The 20,864-nt window shown below is 52.0% G+C and overlaps 1 protein-coding gene across 3 annotated transcripts in view; it reads left to right on the forward strand.

Annotated features, from left to right (window-relative positions):
* Abtb3 (ankyrin repeat and BTB domain containing 3) overlaps positions 1–20,864 on the forward strand; it is a 260,855-nt gene that overhangs the window by 219,217 nt on the left and 20,774 nt on the right. For 2 of the 3 annotated variants that reach the window (XM_046429656.2, XM_058574192.1), the window contains 7 exons: positions 4,714–4,879; positions 6,733–6,822; positions 8,803–8,904; positions 10,703–10,796; positions 10,913–11,048; positions 11,702–11,922; positions 13,406–13,584. In XM_046429656.2, the coding sequence (XP_046285612.1) occupies positions 4,714–4,879; positions 6,733–6,822; positions 8,803–8,904; positions 10,703–10,796; positions 10,913–11,048; positions 11,702–11,922; positions 13,406–13,584 (988 nt within the window). The remainder of the gene's footprint in view (positions 1–4,713; positions 4,880–6,732; positions 6,823–8,802; positions 8,905–10,702; positions 10,797–10,912; positions 11,049–11,701; positions 11,923–13,405; positions 13,585–20,864) is intronic. The other variant, XM_046429657.2, reaches the window with a different exon arrangement.

Consider the following 20,864-nt stretch of genomic DNA (forward strand, 5'->3'; position numbering starts at 1 on the left):
TAAGGAACTCAACTCAGTAGCAAAAAAACAAATAATTTAAAAATGAGTAAAACATCTGAATAGACTCTTCTCAAAAGAAAACATGCAAATGGCCAAGGTGTGTTTGAAAAATGTTCAACATCACCAATCAGGGAAAGGCAAATTGCAACCACAGTAGGGGAGGGAGCACCTCACACCTGTTAGAATGGCTACTAACAAAAAAGATGAAAGATCAGTGTGGGCAGGATGGTGAAGAAAAAGGAGTCCTCGCATCTGTTGGTGGGAGAATAAATCCATGAAGCCAGAATGGAAAACATTACGAAGGTGCCTCTGCGGGCCCTGGGTGGGGGCGGGATTTTATCCTCAGTACCCTGGCAGCCTTGGAAGGCAGTAAGTGGGGCATGCCGGGTCCTGTTTATGCTGGCGCTCACTCTGGTCTTGGGTAAGAGAGGGGGTGTGAGTGGGGAGAAGATTGAAAGCAGGAGGCTCCAGGAGGCATGGAAGTGGTCCAGCCACAGGTAGAGGTTCAGCACTCAGGACCAGGGTAGGGGCAGGCGGTGGAGAGAAGGAGATGGATTTGGGAAATGGATTTGGAAAATCAACAGTCCATGGAATGGATACAGGATCTGGGTGGATAATGTGGTGGGTGATCAGGGACAGGCTTGGAGGGTGGGACCAGGGGTGTTCATAAGAACTTCCATTTGGGACATGCAATTGGAGGGTCTGAGAGACATGGAGAGATTAGCTCAAGCCGGAGCTGGATGTATGGAGACGTTGGCATGATGGAGCTTGCCAGGTCCCGCCGAGCAGGATGGGATGGGATGTCAGGTCACCCAGCCAAATCCTGGCTCGTCCCTTAATCAACTCTGAGACCTGGGTCATTCCCTGTCCTCAGTTTCCCCATCTCTGGAGTGAGTCTTCTAATAGCACTTAGATCACCAGCTTGTTGTGATATTTGTATGAGTTAATACACAGAAAGAGCTGAGGTTTCAGTAATAAGTATTCAATAAATGTCAACTTCTCGTAATAACAATTATCATCATCAGCTTAGCTGCAGTAATTTTTTTGCCATTTGTCTATTTCTAATTAAAATCAAGGACCTGTGAGGCTGGTAAACACTTCTGATTTTCTTGGATTTATCTGTTTATGAACCTGTGAGCTCTGAACAGAGGATCGGTCTCCCTCCCCCAGGGCTCCTCAGCACGAGGCCTGGTGCACAGTAGGTGCTCAGTAATGTTTACCCAGTCACGTGGAAGTAGCCTGACTGCAGGGGGAGAAAAGCTTACTGGAATGAGTCCATGGAGCATTGATGCCATCACAAGGGACTCAGGAGACAGACAAAAAAGAGGAAATGACAGGAAGGGTTTTTCCGTGACAGTGACAGTTGATAGCATCTTTGTCCCAAGATGGAGCTCTGGCTTCCATAACGCAGCCTCTTCCAGATTGAGTAGCAGTCTGTTGGGAGAAAGGTTGTCCCTGGAGGGAAAGGGGAAGTACTGGAGAATGATATTGGCCAAGTGATATCGTCATATACTGTGTGTGTGTGTGCTAATATGGAACAACAGATCACACTGTTACATGTGACCCATAATGCACCGATAACAATATGGAAAAATAAATAAAGATGAGATGGAAAATTAAATAAATACAATAAAAATTGGTGGAGGGGGCAGGAGGTTGTTCCTGCAGTGTGTCAAGTCTGATAGCTCTCCAAGATTTGGGCACACACACACACACCAGTGTGAGGTACAGATACTTCAATACAACACACACAGGCTCCACCTTACCTTTCCCAGAGTCCTCTGCGATGGAGAGGATCTTGCCCTGTTACTCTTCAGCCATCATTAAGGACCATTGGTCCCTTGAATTAAGGCTTCTGCCCCACCAAGGATCCCTCCCCTCTGGAGACAGGCAGACACTTTGGAGGGATCCAGGGTTTCTCTGTGTATTCTTCCTGGGAGATAGTTCTGCCTTTTCCCAAATAAAAGATGGGACCGCCAGTTAATTTCAGACACAGTGGATCACGTTTTAGTATAAGTGTGTCCCGTGCAATATTTCTTTGGTATTTTTTAAATTGCTTGATCTGGTAACCCTAGCTGCAGGAGACCCAAATTCAAAACCTCCGTGAGTAAGCCAAGAAGCCCTGAGGCACAGCCCGGTCTGTGCCCTAGAAGCTTATGTCTTGGTTGCTGATGCCATGTCTGAAGCCAGGCCTGTGGTCCGATAGTCCTTCCCACCTTGACCCAGGTGGCCTCCTGGAGACCCTGCCAGCAATGTTGGGGTGGTTGACTCTCCTACCTGCCACGGAAAGGCCTTGATCCTGGAGTCCAGGTCCTGGCCAGTTGTAAGCTCCCCAATACTCTTCATTGTCCCTCCCAGGGCTCTCATACAAATGGACCCCGGGAGGCCTGGCTGGACGCCCATTTCCTGAAGTGTGGATGCAGGTTAGATAGACCCCACCCATCTCAACAGCAGGCCTCGGGTCTCAGGGCCCTGTGTCTATCTGCTCCGCATCGGCTCCCCCTGGTGGCCAAAAGCCCGCTCCTCGGGTCTGGCATCTCCTCCAGCAGGGTCCCTTTTCTGGGACCTCCTTCTGCCCAAGGCTCCACAGCCGGGCAGGGATGAATGGTAGCCAGGTAGCCAGGACCTGCAGCAGGCCAAGGGCAATCGCCTCCGTCCACTTCCCAGGCTCTCTGGGTGGCTCAGCCCCAGATCCCGGCCTGACTGGTGAGTGGGACCCTCCGTGCCATCAACGCTCTGGAGGATCAGCCCCTCCCATGTCCTCCAGGATGAAAAAGAAGGTGGCGGCCCACTGGCTTCCTGCCACCACAAGCAGGGTAGGTTCAGGCAGGCACCCTTACAACCAGCCTGGAGTGTGAACGTCTGGCCTCTTTGCTCAGCTCCCCGCCTCTGACAGCAAGCAGAGGGGATTTGAAGAGGTCAGGGTCAGCTCCAGCTCCTGCTGACACAGTGGGCGTCAGCTGGCCTCTGGGCCAGCCTGAGTCTGAGCAGCAGGCACCCTGCAGGGTGGAAGGCAGAACCTCGCGCTCAGTGCCAGCGCAGCACCCCTGCCCTCCCTCGGCCCCTGCACTCTCTGCCTGGTGGGCGCGGCTCTGCTCAGCGACTCACTCAGCACTGACCCATCTCCTGCTTTCTCTCCCATCCTTCCTGCCTCTGAGGACTGCCGGCCAGCCATGTCCCTCTGCCTGCTCAGCCACCCTCACTGGCCTTTGAAGATAAAGCCTGAGCCTTGTGGACTAAGCAGAGGTCCCCTGGCATCTTGCCCCTGCCACCGTCGGCTCTGGCACTCTCTGCCCAGAAGCACTGAATCTCCACGGTGACCCTCACTCTGCCTGCCACGTCCCCCCTCCAGACTTTGCCCCTCTCTTCCCCAGTCCCCTTAAGGCACAGCTCAGGGTCAACTCTCCCAGGAAGTGTGGCTGGATCCCCTGGACTCTGGTCCAACTTCCTCATCTCCCCACAGTGCACTTGCCCTGGGGCAGTGCCTGTCTCTGAGCCCTCAACTCTTGCGTTTGCCACATTGAATGACAACAGCCCGTGCCTGCATCCCCTCTCCTTCCAGGGAGTGGGCTCCTAGAGGAGGGGCAGTGACCTGTTTTCCTTTGTGTTCTCAGCACTTAGAGCAGAATTTGATACAAGCTTAATAAATGCACAGTTATTTAATAATTAATTAGTGGATTCATTCTCCAGGAGAAGGAAGTGACATCCTTTATAACCAGAATTTGTCACCAGTTTGATGACCCTCCCCACCCCCTCCTTAGCCTCGTTCTCCTGCCATTCCACCAGCTGACAGTTTCAATGCACCTTGTCAAATAGGCTCTTGAGTCGTTTCACAGGTTCTCGTTTTGTTCTTGGAAGGTCGGGAACACCCATTCTGTGTCCATTCAACTCGCATTCCTGAGCACCCCACGTGCCGTGTGCCCACTGGCACTGGGATGGAGAGAGATGTAGACAAGGTCCCTACTCTCAGAACTCCCCAGCCTAGTGTGAGGAGCAGACAGGAGAATGGGTGAACAGCAGATGCTGACTGGGGACAGTGTCACATAGTAGATACACAGGCCCGCTCTTCACACGGACTACCCCGGTCCAGATCCCAGCTCTGCCACCTGCAGACCACATGGCCTTGGGAAGGCCCCTTACATGCTTCTGTTGCCCCAGGTTTAAAGAGAGGTAATGACAGTATCCAACTCTGGTTTTATGGGCATTCATTGAATTTTTTCTCTCCAACAGTTTAGCAGAGCGCCTACCCATGTAGACATTCAGTAAATATTCTCCATATGATTCTTAGGCCAGTGTACTGCAGGAGCCCAGAGGCGGTGGAGCATGCCTGTCATCCAAGCAGCTCTGGAAGCTGAGGCAGGAGGATCACCAGTTCAAAGCCAGCCCCAGCAAAAGCAAGGCCCTAAGCGACTCAGTGAGACCCTGTCTCTAAATAAAATACAAAATCGGGCTGGGATGTGGCTCAGTGGTTAAGTGCTCCTAAATTCAATCCCCAGTACACACACACACACACACACACACACACACAGGATGGCAGCAGTTATGAAGGACAAAGATCAGGATCAGGAGGAAGTCTTTTTCAGGGCAGCCTAGGAACTGGCTAGTTACATGAAAAGCAATGCAAGGGCCTCGTGCTCCCCAAGGAGTTTGCTGGGCAAGGACCAGGCCCCCGGGAAGCTGCCACACCCCCATGACCTTCTCTTCCTCCTTCAGGGCAGACGACTGCTTCTGCGCTTCTCGGAAGCTGGATGCGGTGGCCATCGAAGCCAAGTTCAAGCAGGACCTGGGTTTTCGGATGCTGAACTGCGGGCGGACGGACCTTGTGAAGCAGGCGGTGTCTCTGCTGGGGCCTGATGGGATCAACACCATGAGTGAACAGGTACAGGCTCCAGGGGTCTGAGCCAACGCCACCGCCTCCAGCACCATCCCACAGCCAGATGGAAACAGCCGTCGCTGGGTTGCGGCGCCCCCTGCTGGCCGCTTAGGTTGCCCTTTTTTAAAAGGTTTTTTTTTTTTTATGTATATATAGGGTTTTTTTTGGTTCTGCCTGTCTGCTACTGCACAGGACACATCCAGGCTGGTGTCACCAAACTTTTAGACTATACTGAAGAGACACAGTCAGTCTGTAGACCCTAAGAGGCAGCTCAGAAATAGGCAGCATCCCCTCTCCACCACCAAAATCCTGAAACTGGTACAGGGAGAGTGGCTGGTGTCTCTCACTCAAGGAGATGCCCCGCGAGGGGAAATGTCAGGGACAGAGAAACAAGCAGCAGTGAATTCCAACGGGAAGTGACTAGGGACAAATGGGGTTGCTTTGCATGGGCAGTTCACACAGTGAGTTCCAGGAGGGGAGGGCAGGGATGATTTATTTAATTACAGCTAACAGTTTTCTCGAGAAATACTAAGTCTCCCTGACACACAACAAACACATACTTCCATTATTTAAAAATTATATTCTATCTCACTTTTTTGACATTTTACATTAAAGATAATATTATTGAATTTTTTTAAAAAATCATTTTTTCATTTGCTGTACCTCGATGATGGATATTTAGGTTGCTTCTAATTCCTTTTATTAATGATGCTGAGCTAAATGTACTTGCAGAAGCCTTTGTGCAACTCCCTGATTATTTCATTATGGAAATTCTTAAAAATGGAAGCAGTCGCTTGAACACACCAGCCTTTCTTAGGGTCTCAGTCTTCAGTTATTTCCAGAAGCTGTTTCCCTTTCCCCACCCTCCAGCTAGCTTTTCTGTTTTTTTTTTTTTCCAATCTACTTAGAATAACTCTTTATATATTAGACACAGCCCTTTGCTATAATGTGACAAAAATGTTTCCATGTACGTTTTATGTGAATTTTGTCTATAATGTTTTCGATTTTATTACCTCATTGCTAGGATGATTTTCCTCTGTGATTTCTTCCATGAATTTATGTTTAGAAATGGATCCTGAGACCAGTTAGATATCTTTTAGGGTTTTAATTTTTTCTCTAGCTATCTCTAACCAAGCTAGAAATGCGCATGGTGTCTGGTGGGAGATAAGGTTCTAACTTGGATGGTTTTCCAAATAGCTGCCTTCCCAATACCGTTGGTTGGAAAACCCACCCCTCCCTTCTGTGGGCTGTGGTACTTGGTTGGTGATGAGCAGGAGTCGGGAGCAGCTGTGGTATTCCTGAAGCCATCTCTCCTTGGCTTGCCTTTTGCTTGTCAAAGACAATGTCAATCCACTTTCAGTGAAGGGGGACACCACATGCTCAGGGGCATCCGGTTACCCTTGACATTGACCAGCTAGTTTATACAGAGCCAGGAGGATGCTTGTTATATCATGAGAGAGAAAGGATGGAGGAGCAGCATTCATCGGTTAAATAGCTGAGGGCTGATGTCACAGAATCCAGAAAGTCCTAAGAGTCCTAAGTCAAAATCAGCCACTTGTTTTAGGAAATGCTCTGAGGTCTGTTGCACCCTGAGTCAGACAGACAAACCAAAATCCTCCAAACTCAGCAAAGACAAATACCCAAAGGGCAACGTGAGCTCCCTTTCCCTTCTGCCGTGGTTTCCAGAGTGCACAGGGCTGTGGTCCTCAAATCACAGGGCTGCACATGTGCTTTAGACCTGCTGGATTTTGAGCCCAAGCAGCTCCCCCTGCAGTCACATAAGACGTTCCATTTGTTTCTGTTGCCTGACCACAGCCACCTTGTAAACCTCTCCATTCTCTGGTTTTAACTCACCGCAGGGCATGACCCCCCTGATGTACGCCTGCGTCCGTGGGGACGAGGCGATGGTTCAGATGCTGCTGGATGCCGGAGCTGACCTGAATGTGGAGGTGAGGGTGCAGAGGACTTCAGGGCCCCCAGAAAACCATGAGAGGGGGGTTTTGCCTTCAGGAGCCATGGCTGTGTGCTCATTTCCACCAACAGATCCCTCCTCGGCCCTGTAGTGATTGTGGTCCCACTGAAACTGCCTGACAGATTCTGTGCGTCCCGAGGCTGCAGCCCAGCCATGCCCCGAGGGGCGTCCTGCATGTATGTTCCATCTGAAAAACCATCGAGGCTGCAAGGAGCAGTGGCCACTGTTGGCTCAGCAGTCCCACACTCCTGCCAATCCATTCCTTCAGGCACGGGGCAGAAACTGTCCGGAGCCGTCAGCCGGTTCCCTCCACCTGATCAGGCCACAGAGGATGCTCTGGCCATTCTCCCAGGCTGAGGCTTCCCTGCTCTGATCCTCTACCCTCCCCACCAAACCCTGATTGGCTCACCTCCGCTGAATTGACAGGTCTTAAAGCTCATCCCAAGGCTTCCTTGAAGCAGTGGGGTACAGCGGCAAGTGTGGTCCCCCACTCCCACAAGCGTTAGAATTTGACAGACTTGAGTTCAAGTTCTGAAATCACCTCCTCCATACTGACCTGCTTTGGAGCTGGGCAAGTGGCGTAACCTCTCTGTCTCCATCTGCAGAGTGGGAGAATAATCACAGCTTTGCAAATGGTTATCAGAAGAAATAAATGTGATCATACCTAGCACAGGTTGGCGACCTCATTGAAGTATTGCTCCATCCCACCCCAACCTTAAAGTAGGGGAAACCCCATTCTTCCCCCCTTTCCTGTGCTTTCTGAAGACCACTCCCCCTGGAAGACAGATAGTGGCAGTCTCAGACACCAGAGAGATTGGCATGCTGCTATCATCTTGCCTTAATTCTGGAAAACCTGTTTGGTCCAAATTTAGATGCCCTTCAGTCTCATTACTATATTTTTTTTAATTAACGAGTATGGTTTTGGATCTTACAAGTTTCACATATGTGGAGATTTGCCATCCCCAGGGTGAGTCCTAAGCACCGTGCAGACACTGGGGGGGCTTTGGGTCCTGGTGGGGTTCTGGGCTGCTCCCCTCCAGCCCATCCCACGAGTCTCGGCTCAGCGTCTTCATCCAGCACAGTGACCTGAAATGCAGGCATCGAGGTTGCGTGGCCCCAGAAGCGCTGGGGATGAGAAGCACATGTGATTGCGAATTGTGCCAGACCCCACTCACAGATTCCCTGCTGTGTCTTGGCCTGGGGTACATTGAGACCCCCATCCCGAAAGATCTGTCTCAGATTGCCCGCTTGCGTTGTGTCCAGGGAAAGCTGCGTGTCCCTGCTTCCAGTAACTCCAGGGTCCCTATCAACTGGAAGCCAGCAAGAGGGTGGAATGAGGAAAGCGTGGGGTGAGCGCGAGCAGTCCGTGAAGCCCCCTCCTTCAGAGGGGTGACGGTCTTCCCTGGAGTGAAAGCTTCGAGTGGACTACGGGGGTGGGGGAGGGGGGTTGCTGCCCCTCTTAAAAGTGCGGATGGAACATAGTGATGCTTCTTTGCTGTCTGACATCCTGCAGCCCTCAGAACATCCCCCCTCAAGCAGAAAGAGGAAAGGGACACTCAAGGGAACTTGCTCATTCAGTAGAGAAGCGTCATTCCTGCTTCCCCAGGGATCAGCAGTCACCCGTTCATTCCCCTCAGAGGAGGAGGGAAGGAGCCCTTTTTGGGCACGGGGGATATAAAGCCACTGAGAAATTTTCTCCCTGCCCCATGGATAAAAATCTCCAAAACAGTTCCCTGACTTCGGGGGGTTGCTCCAGCCTCTATTCCTACAAACACAAGCAGGTTCAATGCCCACTTGGTAGGAGGTGTTTGGGGCATCTGCCAATACCTCCCAGAGCACCCTCCAGGATGTCTTCTTTATCCATCTCTGACCTACATTTAGGTTACAGATAGGTCAGACTTGTTAGCCTAAGTATTGTGAAGATCACATTTTGAAAATAACTTCGATTTGTTTATAGGTTGTCAGTACTCCACATAAATATCCATCCGTCCACCCTGAGACCCGCCATTGGACGGCTCTGACTTTTGCTGTGTTGCATGGACATATTCCTGTAGTTCAGGTATTAATGGATTCCACATCTGACCTTTCTCCTATGTGACGCAAATCTAAACCTCTCCCAGCATGCATATCCCATGAGATTCATATTGGTTAATGGCAATTACCTGCAGTGTATATTTATATCACATGAAAAAAAATATATCATTTGTCTTGATCTGTTTGGCCCAGCTTTAACCAATATGAAGTGACCACGTAACCACACAGCACCTCACACACAAGCGGCAAGCCTGCAGAGTTCTTCCTGGCCGCTCTGGGGTGGGGTCTCGACTGTTGTTTTGTGGATTTGCTCATTTTGTTTGTCATAATGTGAACATGAGATCAGAGGTGTGACTCTGGCGTTTCGTAGAATATAGTGGTTTCCAACCAGTGGAAAGAAGCATCCAGATCACCAAAAGAATGTTTCCAAAGAGCGCTTGCTTGGGTCCCCTCCTTGAGAATCAGGAGGAGGAGGTCTGGAGCAGGGTCTTAGCACATGTGTTCTGAAACAGCCTCAAGTATGGGGACATGCATATAAATAAGCTTTTTATGGCTGTTGAGGAGTTGGTGTTCAATGAATAGAACACCTAGCATGTTCTGGGTTTTCAACTGGGTCTTTACTTTATTGGAAAAGAAAGATCAACTTCCTGGTCAATGACACCTGGCCCCATAGTAAGTACTGAGCTTTGAGGACAGCAGGAACTTGCCTCCTTTAGTGTTGTGGCCCCTGGCTCTGAATTCTGTGCAGAGCAGAGGACAGCGTTGCAGGGACAGCTCAGCAAAGCCGAAGCGTCACAGGATCCCTTTGTTGTTTCCTGGGTCATGAGCATCCTTAGGACAGATCCAAAGTGAGGTTTCAGGAGGCTGGGTGTGTGATGTGTCACCCTGAGAGCTGGCTTCTGCCCACTCCCCTCCTAACAGAGGAACCCAAGAAAGAAGGGGTCAGATGGTGGTCTAGTGGACACAGAAGCCATCCTTTAACAGGCAGCATGAACCTTTAAACCAGGAGTGGAAACATAGGAAGCCAAGCAGATCCTCACAGAATTCAGGCCACCTGTTGAGGCGGCTATAGGTGCAGGCAGCGCTAGCTAGGTAGTCAAAATGGCGCATACCATCCCCACGTTACATCAGTGATGTTAACAGCACCTTCACTGTGAACACAATCCCGCATGGACAGAATCTGCCTCCCTTAAGATATCTTTGGGAATGCCCAGAATGGAGTCATTGAGAGGCATACCTTCTGGAAGCTCACTCTGCCACCTTATAAAACTTAGCATTTCCTAACCTGTCCTGAAGCCCATCTGCGGGGGTTCTCGGAGAGACTCTCATCCTGCTTGATCAAGAATGTCCCCCACATTAGTCAGGACTCCTGAGAGTCTGTGGCTATAAGCGGCCACTCCAGTGTCCTCTGAGGCTCCGAATGAGGGAGTCCCCCCAGCAGTCTGGTGCCAAGGACTCCTGACTTAGTGCTTCCAGAAACTTTAACGTACCTCCAAATTCCCTGGAGATGTTGTTAAAGTGCAGACTCTGGTTCAGTGGGCCTGGGGTGGGCCAGACAGGCAGTCTTTCTAACAAGCCCCCAGGTGAGCTTGACGCTGTTGGGCATGGAGCACTCTGGGTAGCCTAAGGTTCTAGAAGACATGAGAGACCCTCTGCTGGTCCTCTGAAGTACAGTCCTCCGGCCCTGTCTGTGCACAGTCACTGACCCAGAGGGAGGGAAGGAGCCTGGCATCTTACTGGTCTCCACCAGTCTTCAGACGACCCCTCAGGGCACACGTCCTTGAAACATCTCCATGGCCACTCTTCCTGCTCTTCCTCCACAGCTCCTCCTGGATGCTGGGGCCAAAGTGGAAGGCTCGGTGGAGCACGGTGAGGAGAACTACTCAGAGACGCCACTCCAGCTGGCAGCCGCAGTAGGTACGTTGCGCTTCTCACCTGGGCCAGGGGTCTGCACCTCCCTGGCCCTCCATGTGCCTGTGACTCTGTTTTTTTTGCTTTATTCTCTTATGAAACCCCCTTCTCTGGGCTTGCAGGAAATTTTGAGCTGGTTAGTTTGCTGTTGGATCGTGGTGCGGATCCCCTGATAGGAACCATGTACAGGAATGGAATTTCTACAACCCCCCAGGGGGATATGAACTCTTTCAGCCAGGCTGCAGCTCATGGACACAGGTAGGCTAGGACGGGCCAAGGCCTCAAGGTCCCAAGCGGTGCTTGTTAAAAATGCAGATTCCCAGGCCTACCCCAGACCCATTTTATCTTTGGATGTGGAGCCCAGACACAGCGGGAGGTGGTCTAGGCCCCAGGCCTGGCCAGAGTGACCTTTCCTGCCCGGTTTCTGCTAAAAACTGGCTCGTGGTCACATCCACACAGACTGGCTTGCTGTATTCAGTCTCAACCAGCTGCATCCACAGAGACACCTCACTCTTTGCCAGTTTGGGTCAGAGGACATCACGTCAACTGTCACGAAGTGACAACAATCCATATAAAAAGAATAGAACCCCTCTTCTTTGCCTCCTTCTGTTCTCGGTTCCCTTCAGGATTTCCGTCTGATTTTATTATACACGACCCCACGTGAAGCAGAGTCACTGGAGGGAAGGCCGGCGAGCCATCAGGAGGACGGAGTTCTAGAGCCTTCTAGATGTTTCTTAACTCCAAGCTGTCCTCTCAGGAAACAAGGATGGTCATGTCCCATCCCCTCCTCCATCCCCAAAACATCATTCCCTGGTCCAGAGTGAGCGGCCTTCCACTCCCCACCGCGCCTCGGCCCCAGCCACGCCATTTCCATCTCTGAGTGTCTTCCTCTCTGGGTTTATGATTGACAGGAATGTGTTCCGCAAACTGCTCGCTCAGCCAGAGAAGGAGAAGAGCGATATCCTGTCCCTGGAGGAGATTCTGGCCGAGGGCACTGACCTGGCAGAGTCAGCCCCGCCCCCCCTGTGTGCCAGCCGCAACAGCAAGGCCAAACTGAGGGCCCTGAGGGAGGCCATGTATCACAGCGCTGAGCATGGCTACGTGGATGTCACAATTGATATCAGGAGCATAGGTCAGTCGGACACTTCCCACTGCTGGGCACGGCGCTGCGGCCCCACTCTAGGTCTCTCTCCCTCGAGTTCTGTCTCTCTCTGTCTCTCATACACACACACACACACACACACACAGACATACACATACACACACACACCCAGGGGACACAGGAACATCCCCTTCGCTGGTTGAACACTTCCAGTCGAGAGGCCTACATGGTCCCCATAGACAGCAACACCTTGCCTCTCTGAAGACCCATCCTCAGGTCATCCTGCCCTGATTCCCAAACTCTGGACTCGGGGTCAGGAACTCAGATCACCTGGGGAGCTTGTCTGAATGCAGATTGCCAGGCCCGACACCCAGAGGCTCTGCTGTTGAGGGTCTGTTTGGATCAAGGCCGGAAATCTCTATATTTAACAATCACCCCAGGTGGTTCCCAGGGGCTGAGGATAGGCTGCCTTAGGGCCATGAAGTGGCCGGCAGGGCGAGGGCACCCTTTCCTGTCAGGACTTCTTCCACGAAGCTTCAGGGGCTAAGGCCACTCTCAGGGAAGCCGGGGCAGCTCTTCCTAGAGTGAGCCACCCCGAGCCATCTTCTCTGCAGTGGGGAATGAAGCCAGCTTAGCTTTAGGGCCCGTGAGCCCTGAAGGGATCTGACAGTGGGTCCCTAAATGCAAGATGTGGCCTTTCTCACAGCTGAGGGCTGAGGGCAGGTCTCTGGGTGGCCGTCCTGGCCTCTCTCAGGAGGATGGCTATTGGGCATGTGGGACATTTCTGTCTTTGCTCGAGGACCTATTTTGCTCGATTACAAAGCTCAGAGGATCCGGATGGTTGTCCTGTTGTGAACAGGGTGAGACGTGTTCCCCTTCTCTCGTCTCTGCCTCTCCACGAGGGGAAGAAGCAAGTGAAAACAGTCAGCTGCTGGGGGGGGCTGCCATTAAAGGCGGAAGGCCTCCTGATGCAGACGGAAACGTCTCGCCCAGGGGACCTGCAGCGGTGTCCTCCAGCTGTTCTTACGCAGATGTGACTCCCCACCCTGTCCAGTGTGGCAGACAGTGAAGCCACTGGGGGGTTTCGGCAGGTCTCATCTCATCTGGGCGTGGCCGTGTCACCTAATCCAGCACCAGACTGTCCCCTCCCTGCCCCTCTCTCCCAGTAAGTAGCCAGGATGGAGCCTCTGAACTCAGCCCTCAAGTGCACTGGGCACTCCGTGTGTGTGTGTGTGTGTGCGTATGACAATTCCAGTGTCCCACACAACGGTCACGCATTGTGCAGTGCAGCCCTGTGGTGCACATTCGTAGTGCAGAGATCCGAGCTGTGGAAATAAGGCCTTCGGTTTCAATTTTGGCAAGTCCTGGCTCCGTTCGTGGGTTGTCAGCACCTTGGTCTCACGATTGCCCATGTCCTGGGGAAAGGCCGACTTCCAGATAAAAACAGACCTCCTCCTCTGGTTGTCTTCTTCCTCCCCTTCCCCTCCCCCTCCCGCTCCTCTTCCCCTTCCAGGCGTCCCGTGGACTCTGCACACGTGGCTGGAGTCTCTGCGGATCGCTTTCCAGCAGCACCGCAGGCCTCTCATCCAGTGCTTGCTGAAGGAGTTCAAGACCATTCAGGAGGAGGAGTACACGGAGGAGCTGGTGACCCAAGGCCTACCCCTGATGTTTGAGATCTTGAAAGCAAGCAAGGTACGGTGGTGCTTGCCGCAGAGAGCGAGGCCAGATTCCAGATCCCAGGTCTCAGCGGCCCCTTAGCCTGACACTGCCCTTTGGTAGGACGGCTGTGGCCAAGGCCACTTGTGTCACAGGTGCTTCCAGCTGCTGCGCTGCATGTGTGATTGTTTGGGAAGCAGCTGTTTTGCTGAACGTCTGTTACGTCCCAAGGCACCTGGGCCTGTGGGCCAGTGTGATGTCTTCTAACTCAAGGACTTTGCTCTAAAGCTGGGGACGACATCCACAGCTAGGTGCCCCAACAGCATATGGGCAAGTTTGGAAGATGGTTCAATTTGCACAGAGAGGTGTGAGTGTGGCCGGAAGGGGAGGAGGGTGGCTTCCCTAAGGCACTGTCCCGGCACCAGGCCTGCATGGACAACAGGAATCAAGCAGGAAGAGGGCAGTGGGCGCAGCTCCCTGGAAAACAGAGGACAGAACCTGCGGTTTCCAGAAGCCAGGCCCTGGGGGAAGGCCTTCAGGTGGACAGGGCCAGACACCCCCACTCCCAGCAACCACGAAATGCTGTGCCCCCTTCCGCACATCAGTCTTGGGCTATTAGGGAATTCATTCTTAGAAATCTGTCTTGGGTCATGGGTTTGGCAATGCCAGGTAGACACTGCAGTCCATGGCAGGGGGCTGTGTGGCCCTGTCCTGTGTGTTGATGGGAAACGTAAGGGATGAGCAGCCTGGATGCACCGTCCCCCACCAGCCCTCAAGGTCAATGGGCCTGAGGCAAGGCACTGTGATCATGGGAAGCACCAGGGAGGGCCACTCTGCCTACAAGGCTCTGAGGAGTGTGGCGTCAACCATCCCATGCCCCCAGGGCTTATTGGTGAGCACAGGGCCAGTATAGCACAGTGGTTGGGGTCATGGACCCTGGAGCCAAACGTGAGGGGTTCGAATCCCAGCTGTGCTCTTTACTAACCTTCTGACCCTATTCCAGGTACATCTTTCTCTCTGCCTCAGTTTCCCAATCTGAAAATGGGGACAATATTTGTACAAACCTGCTCAGATAAATGTAAAATGAGTCTATACCCTAGTGCCCTTTGAATCACCCCCAAGTGTCTGTCCCATAAAGATGGGCTCTCCAGGGGAGGCGGCACCTCCAGGATTTCCCAAAAGCTATAAAGGCCAAAATACTGAACACTCCAGTGCAGCCCAGGCCCAGCCAGGATTGAAGGCCAACCTGTGCACAGGCCTGATTTCACCTCCTCCCCCGGGAATGGCAATGCCCTATGAAAATTTCTCTCCATGGAGCCTTGAATATCCTGCTTCACCAAGGGAATGAAGTGTTTCCCAAACTCATCGGACCTCAGAACCCTTTTACAATGAACCGTCTCAAGACACAAATTAGAATTCCTTACGCTAAAATTTATATATTCTGTTGGACGATGTGCCCAGCACTACTCTCGGCATTTTACGAGGATTAACTCATTCAACCCTCATAAGTGACTTTTGAAGGAAATACTCTTCTTATCCCCATTAACAGACAGGGAAACTGAGGCGTGGAGAAGGTCACACAGCTGGACCCAGCTGGAATTGGCCTCTGTCAGTCAACTTCCAGGGCCAGCCCTCTCACCTCTTCACCCCAAAACTGGCTCCGTGGAGCTCTGGGGTCCACAATGGAGCTTATGAAGTCTCCAGGAAAATTGACCTGTGAATGAAGGGGGCATGGGATCCCTCCTGGGCCGGGCTAATGGGCTGTGCGCCCACGGTCTGGAGGGCACGTGGGGCAGGCAGAAGGGGTGTCTCCTCAGTGAGGAAGCAGCAGCCCATCTGCTTCCAGGGCGTCTCTGGGCTCCTGGCCTCGGGTCTAAGCAAGTCCCCTTAGTTCTCATGAGCATCCGTCCTTAGCCCAGCGTCTCTGGGCCCCTGCGGCTGGATCTGTACTTGGTGTCCAGACCCACTGAGTCCCAAATGGGAGCAGGTGCTTCAGCTCTTAGAATAATGAGCCTCCGTGAGTCCTTGAAGAGCAAAACCCGCTGGCGGCATTTCAGGCCCAAACTCCTCCTCCCTCTCCTCCAGCTCAAAAATAAATAAGTGAATCAAAGGGCTTTTGCTGCACTTACCTAAGAACACACTCTGGTGAAAGTGTAGCTGGTCTCTTCCCTTCCTGGGTTCTCTTGGGGGTTTTTTTGCTTGTTTGTTTGCCTTTGCTGTTTTTAACTTTACCTCGGGCTATAGTAGGAATTCCAGAATTTTCTGAGGCATCCTGTGTATTTAGAAAACCCAACCTGTGGGGTTTTAAAGGAAAGTTCACTTTGAGGTATGACAGCCCACACAAACGTTCCCAGGCGGTACCTACAGAGCCTAGTGGGTCTTCACAAGGTGAACACGCTGTCATCAGAAGCCAGACCAAGAAGCAGAGCTCGCCTAGCGTCCTGCAGCCCTTCACCCCCACCCAGCCATGTCCTGACTGCCAGCACCCACCGTACTACTTCATTTTGCCTGGAACCAGGCTTGTTTGACCAGGAAAACTCATTAGATAGGAAATAGTTCTCAAGAAGTATTTGAGATGCGTATGAGAATCTGGAGCCTGGGACAGAGACTACCCTCAGCTCATGAGTGGTGATGCCCTATCACCTATAGCCCTTGAAAATCAGACTGCATTTTTTTTTCCTGCAGAGATAATTCTAGAACAATGGTCAGAGGTCCAGGTCAGCCCCTGTGCCATTCAGGGTGTAACTGGAATTGTCCCCATGGAGAACATGAGGCTACCTGAATTTCTACTGGTGTGTAGAGGTTGGGAGCCCCAAGGGGGCATATGTGTGTAGGACCAGAGGGTCCAGGGATCTCTTGATAACAATTCAGCATCTGACAGTAGGAAGTAGGGTGGGTCATGCAGTGGAAAGAGGTGAGGGGTCGCCAGTAGCTTTGACAGCAACAGCTGGAACACAGGAAGAAGGAATGGCCTTTGCCAGACGGGGATCAGAGCCTGCTCCTTGGCAGCTATACTGGTGTCTCAGACTGGAGGAGCCAGAGGTGGGGCACCAGGGTCCCTCCAGGAGGAATGGCACTTTGGGGTGGGGATGGTCCATGGCACCCCTGCTGGTGAAACGTGGTATTACACATCACACCCCAGGCGGACACTCCTTCCCTGTCCACCTGTTCTGCCTGAGTTCTGATGGAATGGTTTGCTTTTCACTGTTGAACTTGGAGAGTTCTTTACATAGCCGAGGTCCTAGCCCTTTGTCAGCTCTCCGGCCTGCACATATTTCCTCCCACCTGTATGCAGCTCCTCTTTCCTCCTGTGGTCCAGGTGGGCACCGATGGATTATCTTCATTCAACCACTTGGACACCTTCCCGGTCCTGGATGTTATGGGTGATTTTCAATGAAAACCAGGGCGTTTGCTGAGATGCTGGATCTTCTGTAGAGCTTCTGCTCTTGCTGGCTTCCTGACACTGCTCTGCAGGGAACAGTGGCTGCCAGGTGCAGGTAGAAATCCAGGTCCCACTCTCAGCCTCTGTGACACCCAAGGAAGAAGCTTTTTATTGGTGGGGAGGGCATTCTTGCTCCCCACGCGGTCTCTTCTGATACACCCCAACAGGAAGTGGGAGGGTTGCCTCCTTACTGCCAGGTGGGAGTGGAGTCCATGCTTCCCCCGTCCCTCCATGACACCAGCTCAGTAGAGGTTTGGAGGTGCCTCCTTGTAGCCTGGTGAGCATGGACCTCTGGGCTCCTCCTTGACTTCTGTTGGAACCCTGGTTTTTCCTGTTGTGTCTGGCAAGAGTTGAGCAGCTGCCCTCTAGAAGTTTCCTGTCTGGGCAGGTGGCCCCTTTGGGTAGGCTTTGGTTGAGGCTTTCTTGTTCTGTGCCCATTGGCATTTCTCAGTGGCCACTTCTTCAACATCAAGAATAGGACCTCTGCGGCAAAAAGGAATTCTGGGGACCTCGTGATTGTGTTACCCCCTCCAGTCCCAAGATCCCTAGCTGGTCTTCCTTCTTCCCTCCACTTCTGAGTCTTAGGATTCTTTTCATATATAACATCCAGGGGTTTCAGTTTTACTTGTGTCTTAGTTCTGTTTTCTGTTGCTATAACAGAATGCCTGAGACAGGATAATTTACAAAGGAAAGAGGCTTATTTTGAATCACAGTTCTGCTTCAACTCCGTTCTAGGCACTGCTTTCTCACCCACTCCTCAAAAGGGACCCTGTGAGGAATCTGGGTTTATTATGATGATCCCTATTTCAGAAGTCACAGACCTGGGGCTCGGCAGGAGCACCCACCCAGCAGAGCCAGGATCCTGACTCAGGCAGCCTGGCCCCAAAGCTCATGCTGTCCACCGAGAGCTCACCCCTTTGCTCCCTTTTGGGGTTTTGTGTGCAGTGCACACAGCTCACTGTGGAATGACAGCTTCATCCTTTTCGGTAACAAAAGCAGGCACTGGTGTGCAGCCATGGAAACTGGTCATCCCAAGGTCATTTCAAGTCTGCTGAAGCCACAGACCCAGGAAGTCTGCATTGGAAAGAGCCTTGGAGACCCTCTAGCCGAGGCGTCCCCAGACCAGTCATCTGCACCCCGCTGTCAGGACTTTGCCCAGCACTGGACAAAATACTATAGGAAGCCCTAAGTAGATGAGATTATCACCCCATTGATGATTGACGTGGTCTTTTAAACTAGATCAGCTTGCTTTCCCTGAAATGCCTTTTAAAAGGAAACATTATATTAGTACTGCAAATAGAAAGCTTTCCTCACCTGCCCTGAACAGAAGGTGCCTATCAAAGTAAATGTGCCTCTGCCCCCCTGCAGGGGCTCCGGTGGCGCCCTGGGGCTCGCTGCCTCCTGCTCTTTCCCAGGTGTGCAGCAGGGGTGGGCACTGTGCCAAAGGTAGACTGGTGTGTGTCTGCAGGATGAATCGCTGTCAGTGTCCCCACAAAGTAGCCGTCACTGCACACTCCCTTGATTCTGAAACACGGCCCTTTTCACATTTTAGCATTTCTCAATTTGAACTGGGTCTTTCAATGGATGTGTATATTTAATGAGTTGAGGTTTGGGGTTCTCCCCCCCCCCTCCTAAAATCTACCATTCATTTTATGACATTTTAGAACCTTAAAAAATTGGGATTAGGTTCAACTTTGGGGTTAAAAAATGGTCAGACCTCAGCGCTTTCTTTGGTTCCTTCCAATGGTGCCCTCATAATGGCCTCATAAACACGTATTTTGAATCCACCGTGGAAGAGAACACCAAGGCCCAGAGATGCTGAGTGACTTCTGCAAGATCACAGAGCTAGTGAGTGAGGAGCCAGGACTGGGACCCAGCCCCACATGGGCCACTGTCTGTGTTTGTACCACCTCAGAGCCCCAGCTTGAGCCACCCACAGAGGACCTGTGGGATTAATCCTGGTGCTCCTTTTGAAAGAAATGTGTTGCTGCATCTTTATAGAAAAAGAGTGAAGGGTCAAGGAGAAAGTGGCAAGAGCCCCAGATCCTCGGGAGTTCGGCTCACCACGGTAACATGGGTCAAGAATTCGTCCTCATCCCCCTTCAGTTCTTCCACAGGGCCGCCTGCTTCTGAGTCCTAGGACCCAGGCACCCACCCAGCGATTCACACGAGACCTGAGTGGCAGGTACCCATCAGCATGCCCATAGCAACTGCTAACAGCTGCTGGGTCCTTGGGCCTGGCCAGACCCACCTGCCACCCTGCCCCAGGGCAGGGCCCGTCTTGGCCTCCAATATTGGACCCTGTCTGCAAAGGCCGGATGCTGCCTCTGAGATCTGCCTCGGGGAGCGTCTGGTCTGAAATCCCTGAGCTCGCAGGTGCCACTCAGCGGAGAATGCAGGCAGGTGTCTGTCCCAACACAGCCACCTCCACACGCCACGCCTGTCTCCAGAGGAGAGTGACCCCAGGCTGGGCTCGTTCCTTTCTGCCACCTGCAGGGTCAGGTCCAGAGCTTAGCCTGGCCATGTCTGCACAGTGGTACCCTAATATGCTGGATGGCCACCCCCTCATGCCCAGAGGAGCCCTCCTGAGCCCTCATCCGTTTGGGGTGCCCAGCAACCAGAGCGAGTTCCACCTCTGGTCCCACGGCCTAGGGACGGAGTATGGAAAGGGACCTGGAGCAGACACCTCCACAAACACCAGTGACTCAAGGACACAGTGGGAACAGCAGTGCCCGGTGCCTGTCATTTAGTAGGTGCTCAAGAAATAGTTGAAGGATAGATGGACGGATGGACGGACAGACGGATGGATCATAGCTGGGCGCGTGTGAGAGAGTTCACGTTCCTTAAACCTTTGGGGATGAATGGAAAGAGCCCAGGAACTGCTGGGGTTCACAGTGGCCTTGGCCCTCCCTCTTTCCCTGTCTCTGCTCAACCTCAAGTTCTTTCATCACAAATATCCCGTGTCCTCAGATGTCCTCAATAGACTTCATCTTTTATAAAAGTTTTAGATTTACAGGAAAATTGATAAGATGGTACAGAGTTCCGGTGGACCCCCCCCTTCTCCCGTGATGAACAGCTCACATTAACGTGGCCCATTGGTTATGATTAATGATTTAACACTGATACATTATTACTAACTAAATTCCAAACTGTTCTCAGATCTCCTTGATTTTTGCCCAATGTCTTTTCCGGCTCCAGGATCCCATCCAGGTCATCACCGTGCAGTCAGTTGTCAATTCTCCTTAGGTTTCTCTAGACTGAGATGGTTTTTCAGATTCTTCTTGCTTTTGATGCTTTTGATGATGTTGTTGGTACCAGGGATTGAACTGAGGTGTGCTTAACCACTGAGTCACATCCCCAGCCCATTTTTTTTTTTTAATTTTGAGACAGGGCCTCACTAAGTTGCTGAGGCTGACTTTGAACTTGAGATCCTCCTGCCTTAGCCTCCCGAGCTGCTGGGATTATACGCGTGCATCACCACGGCCTGACAGTTTTGAGTATCAGTTCAGCATCCTGTAGGCTGACCCTCCAGTAAAATACATCCAAAGTTTTTTCTCAAGTTTAGACTGAAGTTCGGATTGGGGTGGGGACACCCAGAGACACAGCACCATTGTCATGGCATCCTCTGGGGGGCACAGCCCCTCAGTAGGCATTATGGCCTTTGATGTTGCCCTTTCTCAGTGGTTGGGTAGTGTTTGTGGGTTCCTGTTCTGTGGATCTACTTCCCTACTGTACTCTTGGGATGAAGTCAGCGTGTGCAGCCCTTGCTTGAACAGGAGCGAGCTACGCCTCTCCAACTGAAATGTCTGAAGGTCATCCATTTGGGACAATCATGGCACCCCTCCAAGTTACTTCCTTGGGTGACACAATCCAT

Source organism: Marmota monax, unplaced genomic scaffold, assembly GCF_021218885.2.
Source record: "Marmota monax isolate L192 unplaced genomic scaffold, Marmota_monax_Labrador192_F-V1.1 WCK01_AAM20220418_F8-fsc00051, whole genome shotgun sequence".
Lineage (NCBI taxonomy): Eukaryota > Metazoa > Chordata > Mammalia > Rodentia > Sciuridae > Marmota > Marmota monax.